This window comes from Phoenix dactylifera, unplaced genomic scaffold, assembly GCF_009389715.1.
Source record: "Phoenix dactylifera cultivar Barhee BC4 unplaced genomic scaffold, palm_55x_up_171113_PBpolish2nd_filt_p 000189F, whole genome shotgun sequence".
In the NCBI taxonomy this organism is placed as follows: Eukaryota; Viridiplantae; Streptophyta; class Magnoliopsida; order Arecales; family Arecaceae; genus Phoenix; species Phoenix dactylifera.
This window is the reverse complement of record NW_024067716.1, coordinates 681042-695674: the sequence shown is the minus strand read 5'-3', so window position 1 is coordinate 695674 and position 14633 is coordinate 681042. Positions and strand designations below refer to the sequence as shown.

The 14633-nt window shown below is 39.8% G+C and overlaps 2 protein-coding genes across 3 annotated transcripts in view; both read left to right on the top strand.

Annotated features, from left to right (window-relative positions):
• The window catches only part of LOC103722590 (abasic site processing protein YoqW), a 32387-nt gene extending 20729 nt beyond the window's left edge, over nucleotides 1-11658 (top strand). For both annotated transcript variants that reach the window (XM_026810580.2, XM_008813193.4), the window contains exons 6-8: nucleotides 4471-4577; nucleotides 4897-4962; nucleotides 9708-11658. In XM_026810580.2, the coding sequence (XP_026666381.1) occupies nucleotides 4471-4577; nucleotides 4897-4962; nucleotides 9708-10109 (575 nt within the window). In that variant the 3' untranslated portion in view covers nucleotides 10110-11658. The remainder of the gene's footprint in view (nucleotides 1-4470; nucleotides 4578-4896; nucleotides 4963-9707) is intronic.
• A 174-nt stretch (nucleotides 11659-11832) lies between these two features.
• Nucleotides 11833-12835, top strand: LOC103722589 (voltage-gated hydrogen channel 1). The gene is given in 1 exon segment (XM_026810581.2): nucleotides 11833-12835. A coding segment is annotated over 1 exon segment (507 nt). The 5' UTR covers nucleotides 11833-12089; the 3' UTR covers nucleotides 12597-12835.
• The last annotated feature ends 1798 nt before the right edge of the window (nucleotides 12836-14633 follow it).

Below are 14633 nucleotides of genomic sequence, written 5' to 3'. Positions count from 1 at the left end.
ACTATGTGGCGAGCTATTGGATCCTGGTTTCACTTCAGCCACATCCCAGCGAATGTGGCAGACAATACATACTACAGGTCTGCCATTGCCGCCATACAAGCTGCCGGTCCCGGTGTAGCTCCTCCAGGCCCGAAGGATATATACGGTGAGCTTCTTGACAACAATAAGGAGGAGCTGGAGAATTGGATTGACTCCTACAAGAGCAAGTGGCCCATATATGGACTAACCATCATGTGCGATGGTTGGACCGGTCCGACCAGGCGGAGCATCATCAACTTCCTGACATACTGTGATGCTAAGACCTTCTTCCACAAGTCGATTGATGCTTCGGCTTATGTGCACAACACCTCGTACATGCTGAAACTTATGGAGGATGTGATTGATCTGGTAGGAGAGGAGAATGTCGTGCAGGTCGTCACTGATAATGGGCCGCAATATAAGGCTGCCGGGCAGGTCTTGATGGAGCGGCGGCCACATATTTTCTGGACCCCATGTGCTGCATATTGTATCAATCTTATGTTGATGGACATTGGAAAGATCCGTAGGGTGCAACAAACGGTGGAGACAGCCCAACGCATTACGAGGTATATTTATAACCATAACTGGGATCTTTCATTGATGAGAAAGTATGCAGGGGGAGAGATTCTGAGACCAGGAGTCACACGGTTTGCTACCAACTTCATCGCACTTGATAGCATACTCGAGAAGAGAGGAGCCCTACGTCAGATGTTTGCCAGTCCCGAGTGGTATGATAGTAGATATTCTTATGCCGGCACTGAAGGGAGCAAGATAAAAGACTTGGTGACGAGACAGCCATTCTGGCAACGGGCTACTACAATAGTCAAGGCTATCAAACCATTATATGAAGTGCTGCGGGCCGTAGATAGCGAGATCTACCCCCAGATGGGGTTTTTGTATCACATGATGGTTAAGGCAAAGGATCAGATTATGGAGGCAGATCCAGCACATGGCCGGTCATACATCAACATCATTGAGCAACGGTGGGGAGCGCAAATGGGTACGGAATTACATCTAGCAGGTAAACTAAGATATAATTATAGTGACAATTATAGTGATGGATATAATTATATAATTATGCTAAGATAGTCTCGTATATGTGCAGCATACTACCTAAACCCCCGGTTTCAGTACAGCATAGATGGAATTGGTATGGATGAAACACTTCTGGATGCTTTGCGTAATGTGATTTACAAGATGGAGGCAGATCCAGAAAAAGCGGCCCTATGTCTTGAAGAGGTAATTATGATTTAGTAATTACCAGCATGTGTAAGTATATCAGCATCTTCAATTATTAACATGGTTTTCTTATGCTTATTTTTCACAGAGCAAATTATTTAGAGAGGGCAGCTACAGTTTTGGCCAACGAGCGGCTGTCGTCAGCAAACACAATATGAATCCAGGTACGTGACACATCAGGAAAACATTCACCTGGTGTTACTTAGTTACTATTATGGAACTATCATATATGTAATTTTCATAAATATTTTTGCAGCTGAATGGTGGGTGCATTTTGGCGGATCCGCGAGAAATCTAAAGCGGATAGCTATCCGGATCCTCTCCCAAACAGTCTCTTCTAGTGGATGTGAGCGCAATTGGTCCACCTTCGCCCTTATCCACAGCAAATAAAGAAACCGTTTGACGCAAAAGCGCCTCAACGACCTTGTTTATGTGCATTACAATTTGCGGTTGAGGCTAAAGTGCATCCAGGAGGAAGTGGAGCTCAAGTATACAGATCCGATTTACGGGTCCTTCACCGCTGATGACGATGATCCACTACTCGGCTGGCTTGTAGGCCAGCAGCAGGAGTCCGAGCTTGACGAGCCAGGATCGCCTCCACGACCAGCTACCTTCATAGCCACCGAAGCTGGGGTCGATCCATAGCAATGGGCTGAGCGCAATATTCCACGCACTCCCAGAGCTGATCAGCCGCAGGCACAGGGGAGCCAGACAGAGAGGGCCAGGAAAGGAAAACAAAGAATCCCAATAGAGTGTCGAGGAAGAGACTTGGACTAGCAGCGATGAAGGTTCTGGTGGTGATGGATCTTCTAGCCATGGAGGGAGCGGAGGACAGTATGGTACTCATGAGACACAGCCGGAGGGTGGTCTTTATTTCACCGGTGAGTCCCAATTTATGGGTGCTACACAGGATACGGACCACGGTCGACCACCTGATAGAGATCGTGAGGATATTATTGGATATAGAAGACGGGCTCCTCGAGGTCGTTCAGGAAGACAGGATACGACTGCAGATCCGACAACATACGGATACGGATTCTATTATCCACAGCCTCAGCCTGACGAATACGGATATGGTGCATTGGATTTTGCTTCCGCCATATTTGGATGGGCCCCTACACAATCAGAGGACACCTCTCAGAGCCAGAGCGTGAGCGAGAGATCCGACAATTCTTATAACCTGGCGCGCGTTCCTTCTGATTGGGTTGATTTGCCTCCTCCTGATTATACTTATGATCCAGATATCTACGAGAGCCATCGGCACTCGTCCCGATTTTAGATATCCTAGAGTACTTTAAATGTATGTAAATGATTGTATCTTAATTTGAAGATATTTTATGTGTATGATTTTATCATTTGGAACGGGAGGAAAACATAACATGCAATCATGCATCATATATGTTTCAAATTTCAACCCTAAATTTAAATATGAAAATATCAAAAATCATGAAAAAAGTAATAAAAAAACATCAATTTTCACTTAATTTAAGATCCAACAGAGACAACATTAAAAAAAAAAAAAGTCTGGCTCGCGGAGCCCGGCCGGTACCGTACCGGTCCGGCCGGCCACCGGTACGCCGAGCCGGACCGGTACGCCGGACCTTGGTTTACAATACTGTATCGAACCACCCAATCTGTTTAGTATCATATAGTATCAGCTACAAACCAGAAGATTCATGGTCTTGGTATGGTTTTTTGGCCTAAACCAGAGTGTTCCAGGTGGTTTTGCTCGATAAGGATCCCTTATTGGTTTGGGGCCTCAATAATGGGGGAGAAAGAGCTTTTCTTCCTCTCTTTCAAGGTAAGAGAGGAGGAGAGGAGAAAGAGAGGGAGCTAGTAGAAGAGTGGACAAGACGTCCAATCTAGGGAAGGGCATCTTTTTTTCCTTTTCTTTTTTCTGTTACATCCCATAAATGGGAAAAAATTGGCAAAATATTGGGAAATCATGCCAAAATAAAACTATATTGCATTTTATGTTTTCAATGTTATACTTTGTTAATTTAACATATCTCATAGTTATGCCAGTCTTTAGACATGTACCATAAAAAAAGTTAAAGTACATTGCATGTAAACATCAAAAACAAACTCAGAAAGCTAAATAAAGGAAGCTTAAAAATCTTGAAAATAAATCTTGGAAATAAAAACAAAATACAATTTTCGGCCTGGTATGATATCAAATTATCAATAATATATCCTACCGGTACATGGTCCATTATCGTGGACCTTGATACTAGGTATTTTGAGCATTAGAGATGGACCAATATATTGAAAACAAACTTAGTCTAGAATCACTTGTACTTGAATTGCAATGGGATCCTTGTTGATGCAGATATTTCAATAAAAGTTACAATTTACTTTTCATTGTTTCAACTAATTTGTAGAAATTTATTCCTTTGAACTCATAAATTTTCTTGGTCTTCACTCTTACCCTTGTCCAATCTATGTAAACAATACTCTTGGCAATAATATTCACTAATTGTCTTCCTCCTCAACATGCCCAACGAATCGATCTCACTTAGTTGTTATCTAATGTTTTCTAGGGGAGTTCTATTCATGCTTTGTTGCTGCTCGTTGCTCTTTGTGTACTACAATTTCCCTAGTAATAGTTTATTTACCCTATCATTTGATATATTGAATTATTGATTATGTTGTACCAATCAAATTGTATTGTTTTATTTGTTTTCTTATTTGATAGCATGCATGAGTATTCTCTAAAACTTATTTGAAATTAAAAAGTCATTTATATATCTTGTTCGCTGGAATCTTCTACCTAGGGTAATGCACATGCTTCGGAATCTTCTCAGAATCTTGAATCTGCGCTCACTTCCTAAATGTTTCTTTACAAAGGCTTTTTTAAAATATCCGCTTCCCTGAACCCGCACCTTCTCTTGCACCCACACTCAATTCTGGCAACTAAGTCTTATACTATGTTGATGATAACCGTGTAAGCTAAATCTCAAGATAAAGAAGAAATGATGGCAAAATTCTAGCTTAAGCTTTTTGTTATGTTGTTTAGTATTATTTAATATTTACTTATGTTTCTTGTTTCTTTCTATAAAGTAATAATAAAGTATATTGGCTAATATATCCATTCAACCTTCCCACTAATTTTGCCATATTATCAATGCTTTTTTTTTTACGGGAAACTATAGTTATGGAAGTTATAGGCATAATATATTGCTTCGTGACTCTTAATATGCATTCCAACTGCAGATAGAATGCCCGTGATCTTGGGAAATAAGGGCTCCATTGATGTTTGGCTAGAAAAATCCACACCAAAGCTTGAAGCTGTCCTTGGGCCATATGAAGATTCTGATCTGGTAAACTCTGTTATAACATATCTGGCATCCTGTACCATCTTGTGGGAACTTTTTCTGAAGACCCTTGAGGGAAAATCTTTTGTACCTGAGACCAAAAATATGAACTAGACTATGATATATTTATTGATATAACTATGATCTTCTTCTTTTTTACTGTTATACCAATTCATGAAAGTATTTCTCCAAACTTTTTGTTTGTCACCATTCTGATTGTTTCTCATTTACATATACCAAGTTTACATATACCAAATTTGCTAGATTTAATGATTTGGTCATATGTTGTTGTTAATTTCTTTTACTTGTAACATTTGTTGCTTAGGTTTGGTACCCTGTGACCACTGCAGTCGGTAAACCATCCTTTGATGGCCCTGAGTGCATTAAAGAGGTATTGTTTTTAAGCTTGTATTGATTTAAACTGGCCCTTTTAACTTATGGTAAGCAATGACAATTCTTAGTATGAAAATGTTGAGGAAAACAGCATACATGTTTTCAAATTCTAGAAATATTGTAAAATTACTTGAGATTCCTATCAACTGATACTGCTGATAATTTCTCAGACACTTCATACATAGCAAGGCACTCTTGTCACCAAGGTAAAAATGTATCTTTCACCAATGGAACTTGAAAAATTCTGCAATAGAGATGAAACTCTATTAAGTCAAATGAAATATATTTTCAGGTTGACCTTTTATATTGTTCATCATGAGTTGTAATTTTCCTTTTATTGGGTCACTATCTCTGGGTTATGTCTTCTCTTGGAAAGGATAAATAACTCAAAAAGGGGAGCACTTAAATTACAGCCTACATAGAGGAGGCTACAGTAAGTTTTATAACAATATAATATAAATTCTATTCTCTTGGAGAAAGATACCGCTGTAGCATCATGGCTATACTTACTGTTAGTGCGGATTAAATGAGAAGACTCTTTCCCATAACTTGATGTATATCGACTTAAGGAGTCTATGTAATATTAGTAGGGTGCTGATTTTGTATTTCTACAAAAAGTTTTAAATGAGAAAGGATGATTCTCTTTGTTGTTTTCTTCTTTTTTTTTAATTCAAGAAGGCTTCTCTTCTTTTTTTCATGTTGGAATTTTCTTAGATTAACCAATGGTAGCTTCCAACTCATAATTTTAGATTTCTAATAGGAAATTTTTAATGAGAGAAGATGGTTATCGTTCTTCTTCTTCTTCTTCTTCTTCTTCTTTCAAGAAGGCTTTTCTTCTTTATTTCATGTTGGAAATTTTTTAGGTGTAGCTAGTGTAACTTCCAACTTATAATAAATCACTAAACTAAAATAATTCAAGGATGTATTGACCATGGGCAGGGCATGCTACTCTATATCATCAATAGAGCAAGAGACATGATTTTGCTTCCTCACCTCTAGGAGAGAAGTGAATATTGTAGGAAGATATCTGTAAAAATTAGAGACCTCATCCAAAAGGAGTAGCTCAAAGTTATTATTTGGGCTCCTCAGCTTTGCTTAAATATCCAAGACCTTTCCAACGCGTAATTGATGTGGGAATAAATATGCATGTGCGGGTCCTCGCATGCTCCCCTTGTTTAAGCCTTGGTATCTTTACGAGGGAAAAGGGTCCAATTACAAACACTATGATCGACTTGCGGCCAACTCCAAAAGGGGCCCATGCTACAATCTAACGTAGACACATGTGCTAAGGTAGGTTAGCTCTGATGCCATTTTGTAATAATATGGGACCTCACCTCACCCAAAAAGGGCTCGCTACAAGGTTATTATTTAGTGTCCCTGGCCCTATGTAAGGGCCTAAGATCTCCCAAACATGCACCCAATGGGGAACTAGACACATGTCCTTGCAAGTCCTTAATCATTTTGTCAGTGTAAAATGCATAGTAATCCATCTTAACTAGAATCAACAAAATTTAAGCATGGTATAGAACACCTAGAATCTCATTAAATACCAAAAATAAAGTTTTGTTTTGGGTTTCCAGCCAGCCTTAGCTCATTTATTTGGCATCCCTTTCCAATTGCAAGCAGACCAGGTTTCAAAGTTCAAACCCTAGTGATGGCATCACCACTGCATTTTCAGAGAAGATTTTGTTTAAGTTCCTTACCTATGGTTGAACAATCCCAAAATGGACATTGCTGCTAGGTGTGGGGTGCTGAAACATGTGCTGCATACATATCAATGGGAATTTGCACTAAAAATAATGATGTTACACATCTTAAAGAAAATGTACATCAATACTAAATAAATTTGGATTTTTCAAGACATTAATTTGGCTTGTGTATTTATTTTCTTGAATAATTATTCATTCCCCACCCTTTTGTTGCTTAACAATATTTTGGAATATTTGTTTCTTGACATTTTAGAATTGTTGATCATGATTAATATGTCTTGCCATTTATATTTCATTGGTAGGTTGAAATTATTGTAGGGTTGTGGCTATGTAATACATATGTATATACATGTGCATACGAGTACATGCGTACAGAAGCACATACCTACATACTTACATATGTATATGTTACGGGGGAACTCAGACCACCAGCAACAGTATATATTTAGTCTAGTTGATAGATGCCCATAAAGCAGTTTTGTAATGAACACCGCAGTTGTTATTTATGATATGTCAACATCTATTTAGTTACTTAAATTAAATATATTATCATAAAGGATATGGTGTCAAAAATTACTTTCAAAATATGGGTTTACTCTTCCAAATCCATTTTGTTTGGTTCACCACATCCTCCTTTCTCCAGCTTCTTATTGCCACATCTTGCATCTACCTCTGTGAGATGCACCTTCCATGTTTCCTAGATACATATTTTAGCTACTCATGCATTAGATTATCTTCTTAAGTATCAAAAGTGTAAATCAGCGAGATATGTGGTTAATGTAAAATTGTAGAGAGAGAAAAGGTTGATGGTCTTCTTTGAAAAGTATAAGAAGTTTTGTGTATGTAGAAGGTTTTATAGATCTGGATTTTATTAATTACGCAATCACAATATGATATATTGTCTACTAAAATTTCAGCAGTCATGTAAATGAGGGGCCCTGGTGATATGTTAACTTTTTTTTTTTAATATGAAAATGTAGGCATAAAAACTGGCAGGGGCAGTGCTAATTTAATTTTTCCACCCTCCCTATGCTAACCGCCTATTAAGCCTGATATACATTGTCAACACTTGCCTTACAGCTTAAGTTTTTTGGGATCAAATTCTTAGTTAATATGGTATCAAAGGTAAAGGTTTATAGAACTTTTGGGTTCAAATCCCTCCAAATCAGCTATTTATTTGTTATCCTGGCTGTCATCTTAGTTCTTACCATATCTTGTTTATCCCCCCACATGCATGGTCCAATGCACATGAGCAGGTTTCTGAGCCTGATTTCTAGTATTGACCCATTCCTTGATAGCTTAAGCTCTTGGGTTGAAGTGGTTACTTAAGATCCCTTAGTTGAGAAAAGGGTGTGAAGCTTGTATGGGAAGGACCTACAGAATCCAACTTGTTGTAGTTCCCTTGCACATTGGCTTCATGTCTCATGGTAATGACCATTTTAGTCCCCATTTTTAAGCTTCTCCATATGTTGGAGATGGAGATCCTAAGATCTTGAATCTTGATTTAAGTTTAATCCCATCAATTCTCTTACTCTACATGTCTATTATTTTAATAGCCTATTGAGAGATGCATTTTAAAGTATTATCTAAAACTTGAATCTCACACTAATGTTCATTTATGCTTGGAGAAGTAGATGTCACGTTATTTTAAAATCTTAATCTCCAACTTGGGAGGCACTGGTCTTGTTTTTATGGCCCGTCTGTCACATCATTTCTCTTACTCTATACATCAATTATCTCATAATCTATTACGTCAAAACTGTTCTTTTTATACGTCTTTCTCAATACTCTTCAGAAGCATCCAATATTATTTCAATAGTCTTGAAACCTTAGGACTCTTTCCACTCAAAATCTTTAAGCTTCAAGATTCCAAGAATCTCAGCAACTCAACCGAGGTCTGTGGAAAATAATTTGGACCCTACCACCGTGTGTGTGTGTGTGTTTTTCCAACTTAAATTCTAAACTTCATAGCCTGAGACTTAGTTCTCTTTCTCATAGTTCCTTGCCCTCAGTACCAACTTTCATCCTCTCATTTTATGAGAAATTAATACTAGTTTAAAGACTCAAGGACAACAAGGTGGAAGGCAAATGCTAAAAAGCTTCTATTTATAGTTTGGATTCCATCTCTTCTGTCTGCATTGATGAAACTTGACATTGATGTCTTATTTCATTTGAGCTTTAGTTTCAAGTAAGATGCTTTGAACCATTGATTGTCATTATAGTAACAAGTAACAACCTTGCCTCCAAAACAGAATTTTTTTTGGTTCTATTCCCATACTCTGGATGTATTGGGAAAGTTTCTTGGAAATAACCCCAATAGTCTTGCATTTAATTCTTACGACTGAAATCCTAAATGGAAGATTTGGTTTATAAAATGCATTAATTTTCCAAAAAGCACGAAAATGGGTGATTTAGGTGCACACTTGCTGTGATCCTCGCTCTAAACAATTGTTTAAAGATGATATAGGGAGTGTATGCTAATATCGTGAATGTATTTTCAAATTCCTCTGCCATAAAGTGGTGGGGGCAATACTGAAAAAGGAGATGGCTCAGTGGTGTGACTCCCATTGGAGTAAGATCTGATGATTGGTTTAAGTTGAATTCGATAGTCTAGCTTCCTTATGGCTTGGGCTGGATAAGTCTTGTAAGCTAGGTTAAAATTTCGGGCCCCACATTAGGCAAACGAATGAATTAAATCTTGGCTTGTATAGACATCGACTTGTTAGCTAACTTGAAAATCCTTGGCAGCTGGCAGAGCTGCTCATGTAATTGGAGCCCTATCCATAATTGGTGTAGGAAACTTATATTCAAAAAAGGCCCTGTTTGGATGCACAAGAGAAAATAAATTATAACCTAAAACTCTACAGAGTCAAATTTAGATGCTAATTGTCAACTTCTCTTTGTTGAATGTATCATGCTGGCATGCTGCTGCTGCTTTGGACTCTTTACAGTCAAATTTTGCACTTTGGTTCTCAAACCAAGTTGATTTGTTTTTCTTTTTTATACTTTCAAATCTGCTGTTTTTGATCTGCAGATAAAGCTGAAATCTACTGGTGAAAACCCAATGTCAAAGTTCTTCGCAAAAAAGAAAGTTGATAAAAGCCAGTCAGAACCAGAACACAAGAAATCATCCAATGAATTTCCACAAACGGATGCTTTTGGTAGTGTCAAAGATGAACCTGATGCTGAAGAAACTGAAGAACTCACTAAGGAGGAAAAGAATGGCAAGTCCGATCACTTTGCACCACCCAAAGGGGAAACCATTGGACCAGATGTTTGTGGTATTAAACGAGAATTTGAGGAAATGGCAACTAATTCTATATCTCAGACTGAGACTGCGATTGTCCTGCCTGCCAGTCCAGTGAAGAAGGGAAAAAGTGTCAAGAGCACTGGTGATAGACAAGCATCACTGCTTTCATATTTTGGGAAACGCTAGAGCTTGTTGCATCGACACTAGCTTGTTTTGTTTTTCTGTGTACGTTGTTGTCACATGTCTTGTATAAACTGGAAAATCCTTATAGTTTATGGTGTCAATCTTCCACTACTTTTGTAACAACTTGACCACTGATGGATGCTTTTTGTTGTAACTCCCACTAGGGCATGCTTATCATACATGTAAAGTTGATCTAACCAAGGAAGAAATTAACAGAAAATCTGATTTGATATATGGCACATATGATCAGCACACTGAGTTGTTGATTACTTTGTCAGTCGGATTAAAGTAGAACTGCTTTATAAACAACATCGAAATTCATTGCACCACCTTAATTTCTTATGATATTGGTTCCTCAGACAAAGGACGTACCATTCACAAGATCTGCACACTTTTATTATCTTTTACAGCTTTCAGCCGTTTGATTTAGTTTCATCCCATAAAAAGTTGTGGTTATGCATGTCAGATCATCGCCATTCGATCAATAATGCAAAAGTAGTATAAACCAAGTCATGCAGACTTTAGGCCAGGCTTTGAGTGCCAATTGAACACCAGAATTAAAATCACTATCCGGGTACTTAGGGCGGGGAATTGTGCACATAATAGCTGCTCCAGGCCTCGGACCCTCACCGTCTAAGCTTTTTACAGCACGGAGCAATGGCCCTCATCGTTAGTTAATATCATATTCCAAAATTCAATGCCTGAAATTCAGAATAGTATTTGACAAAGCTCTAAATGAATTCAAATAGTTGAAGCTTCGAAGAGAAAATTAACAAAAATAGTGTAAGATAATAAATCTACTTATACACTAATTTCTTTTAAAAATAGCTTGCTACAGAAAGGAAAAACAAAAGTGCAAAAACACTATGATCGCCTGCTAGCACCATATCATGTCACGAATTTTATAGTTCCTAGGTATCCATAAGAAAATTATAAGTTATATAATTATAAATAAACGACAATTTCTAATATGAATTTGAATATAATCACAAGGTTGTTTAAGCAAGGAAATATATGAAAGTAATACAAGGGTACTTCAAATTTGAAGAGTATGATTACCACAATACCTTTCATTGTCAGCGCAAGTAGTAACCATCGAAAGCAATTGGTGTTAGCTCCATCATTCATGGTAAAGAAACAAATCCAATAATCCCTTCAGCGAGTTGAACTTGACAAAGATGATTGTTTGAGAATCTTATCAAAACATAATAAGGCTTCTACTCTTCATTTGTTAAGCAATGCAATATAAGCTGTCCCGATTAGCCATGCCATTGAATTAGGTTGAGCTGGGTCTGGGCAGATCAAGCCTAGGCTCTGCTAAAGTTTAATTTTTCTTTCCTTTGTTTTTTAAAGGAAAGGAAAGATGAGACCCAGTCAAATTATTAAAGAATAAAGAATATCATACAACTACAAACTCCTCCCATGAAGGAGTGGAAATCACATTAACCGATGCCAAACAGGTTGTCCTCTCTTTTACAACTGTCCGTATTCTTTGAGTTGCAACAAAGTCTCCAGTCCTCAAGAAAATTACATACATTGTCAAATAAAAACTCTAGAGAACCCAAAAAGATTCTACACTAGTCTTGCTCGCCTTTCGAACCTCGAAGGCTCAATGAAAGAAGGCGATTGCAATAGAAAAGAGAAACCATAGCTAGCCTTCAACATGACAATTTGTAATAAAGAAGTGATTGGTCTTCCCCTAACCAATACCTTTACCCCGCTTCACACTTTGTACTTCCTCACAGACCCATCTTAAATCACCCACAATCATCGATCCCAGATAATCTTATTGAAAGACATGACAACTCGAATCCACTCTCCCATATCCCCACCTTTCCAAATCAACACCCACCGAGGCACTCGAGTCCTCCATCCAACATTTGGTGGCTAACTCGCAGAGAAGGCAAACATGGCATCTCCTCTTCCTCTTCTTTGGCTGCCCCGCAACCCAAGGAGGAGAAACTCAATGCAACTCCACAAGGGATGCCCACCCTCCTGACTGCCATTGTCCTCATTCTCCTTGACCTTGCATTCACCATCCTTGACCTCTCCTCCTCTCTCCTATCTTGCTCCTATCACGATAGGAATAAGGAAAGCAATAAATTGCATCACTAGAGAGGCGTTGCCATCTTGAGCCTACTCTCTGCAAGGATTCTAGCATTGGCGATGGCTCTTGGGAGCTCATTTTTTGTGCATCCGAGGCTTATCATCGATGGACTGGTGGTGACCGGGGCCTTTTCTTTTGAAGTGGTGGCCCAGGGGAGGGTCGCCGGGCTGCTCGTGGTGGTGAGCCTATGGAGGGTGGTGAGAGTGGTGGAGAGCATGTTCGAGCACAGCAGCGAGGCCATTGAGGCCAAGATTGAGGAAGTAGTGTCGCAGTTGGAGGAGCTGAAGTTTGAAAACGGAAGGATGAAGAGGTTTGTGGCCGAGAAGGATGGTAGGATCAGGCAGAAAGAGGAGGAATTGGCAAGTCTGCGGATATTGGTTTGATGCTTGGTGGAGATTTGAGCGACGATCCATCCGGGAGGCTTGGGTTGTATTTTTCTTAAGTATTTTTCAATTAAAATTATATTTTCTGTTTGTATTTTTCTAGTTCCTATCCTTTGGATTCAAATTGACTTCACCAGTAGATGTTGAAGTCCTCTACCAAGGAATTGGACCTGTTAATATATATCCCGATCCACTCTACTTTCATTTCTCACACTTGATTGATCTGGTATAACCGTGCTTTTTTGTTCCTTGGCAATTATATTTCTTTTTTTTTTTTTTTTTTTGCTAATACGGATGGATCATACCTGACGGGTACGGATACACCCAATAAAGTCAAAAAATAGGATACCTCGGAGTGCCAAAGGCAGCTCCTCATCTACAGTCCACAAAGTGCCTCCGGAATGACTAGCTACATACGCAGCCACCCAATCCGCCGCACCATTGGCTTCACGGTAAATATGCTTGGCCTGAAAGGCCCCTCCATCCCTCACCATAGCCCAAATGTCCCGGAGCAAGGGATGGTCGCTACCGTCACCCTAAGGTCCCCCCTGGATCCAACTGATAACGGTAGCAGAATCACCCTCCAGGATGATAGACCTAGCCTGTAACACACACCGAGTGTGACAAAGGCCCGCCCAGGCAGCTCTCAGCTCCGCACTCGGTACCAAGGTGTCAAATAGCTGACTACCCCCAGCAGCCACAACCCTAACAGACGGGTCCCGAATAACGAAACTCGCGCCTCCCCTAGTGCCACCATCCAAAACTGACCCATCAAAGTTGACCTTGAGGAAACTCGGGGGCGGGGGCTCCTAGGTGAAAAACACCGTGCGGGAAGCTGCCGAAGCAGAGTGGGAGCTCCAGATGTCCTGAGCTGTCAAGGTCCCTCCAACGGGGGTGATGTGACACAGCTCTGCCGCCTGACAGCGGGCGCTCTCGACTACAAATCTTGGCGACATATGTCGTTTGCCGAATGTACGAGCGTTCCTGGCCAACCAGATCTGATAGGCGGTATAGCTCGCTCGAACCACCACCTGACTAAGCGTCGGGGACTCCGAGCCCTGACGCATGGACTGTAAGAACTGGTCTCTACAGCTCCAAACCAACTGTGGGACTCTTACCAGGCGCCAAGTATCCCTCGCCCATGTACACCCAAACAGAACATGGTCTACCGTCTCGACCGCACCGCACACCCCACACTCCAATGGGATCCTCACTCCTCGTCCACCAAGTATAGCTCTCGTAGGGAGCCGGTCCCAAACCACCTTCCAGAGGAACAACGCGACCCTCGGGAGGATGCCCAATCGCCAAATCCAGACGCAATCAAGACTAGGCTCATACTCCTGCCTAAGAATGCGGGAAAGATCACCCATCCTGTTGCCCAAGGTGACAACCCAAGAGGGGGGGTGAATTGGGTTTTCTAAAAATTATGTTCCCTAATTTTTACTTTGAATTGAATGCAGCGGAATGATAAGATGTTATTTACTTAAGCTCTAGGCATTTACAAGTAAAGCAGTGGAAAATTAAGCTAGAGCAATTATACTATGGCTTTAGGGTGCAATTGATCTAAAATTAACTTATAGTTGTATGATCAATTTTAATCTATGTGTATGGTAAGAATGGAGTGGAAGCTAAGCAAATTCTAAACAATCACTTATAACTCTATAGAAAATAAAGCTAGAGATATTACACAATCAAGTATGAATGTAAGGCATGAAATACAAGAGATAAGGCATCACAAACATAAAGATGTAGTGGTTCGGTGCACCCCAGCACCTACATCCACTCCCCAAGACCTCTTGGGAATTTCACTATAATCCCTCAGATTACAGCCGGTTGTTTTACAAGCTCACAACCTAACTTGTTGTTTTCACGATATCACAATGAACTCGGTCGGTTTTCACAGGCTCACCGACTAGAACCAACCGATTGTTTTTCCAGGTTCACAATCAAACCCAGTTGGTTTTTTCCGATTCACCAACCACAACCTTACACCGTTGGTTTTCCCTTTGGCTCACCAACAAATCTTAACCCCTTGAT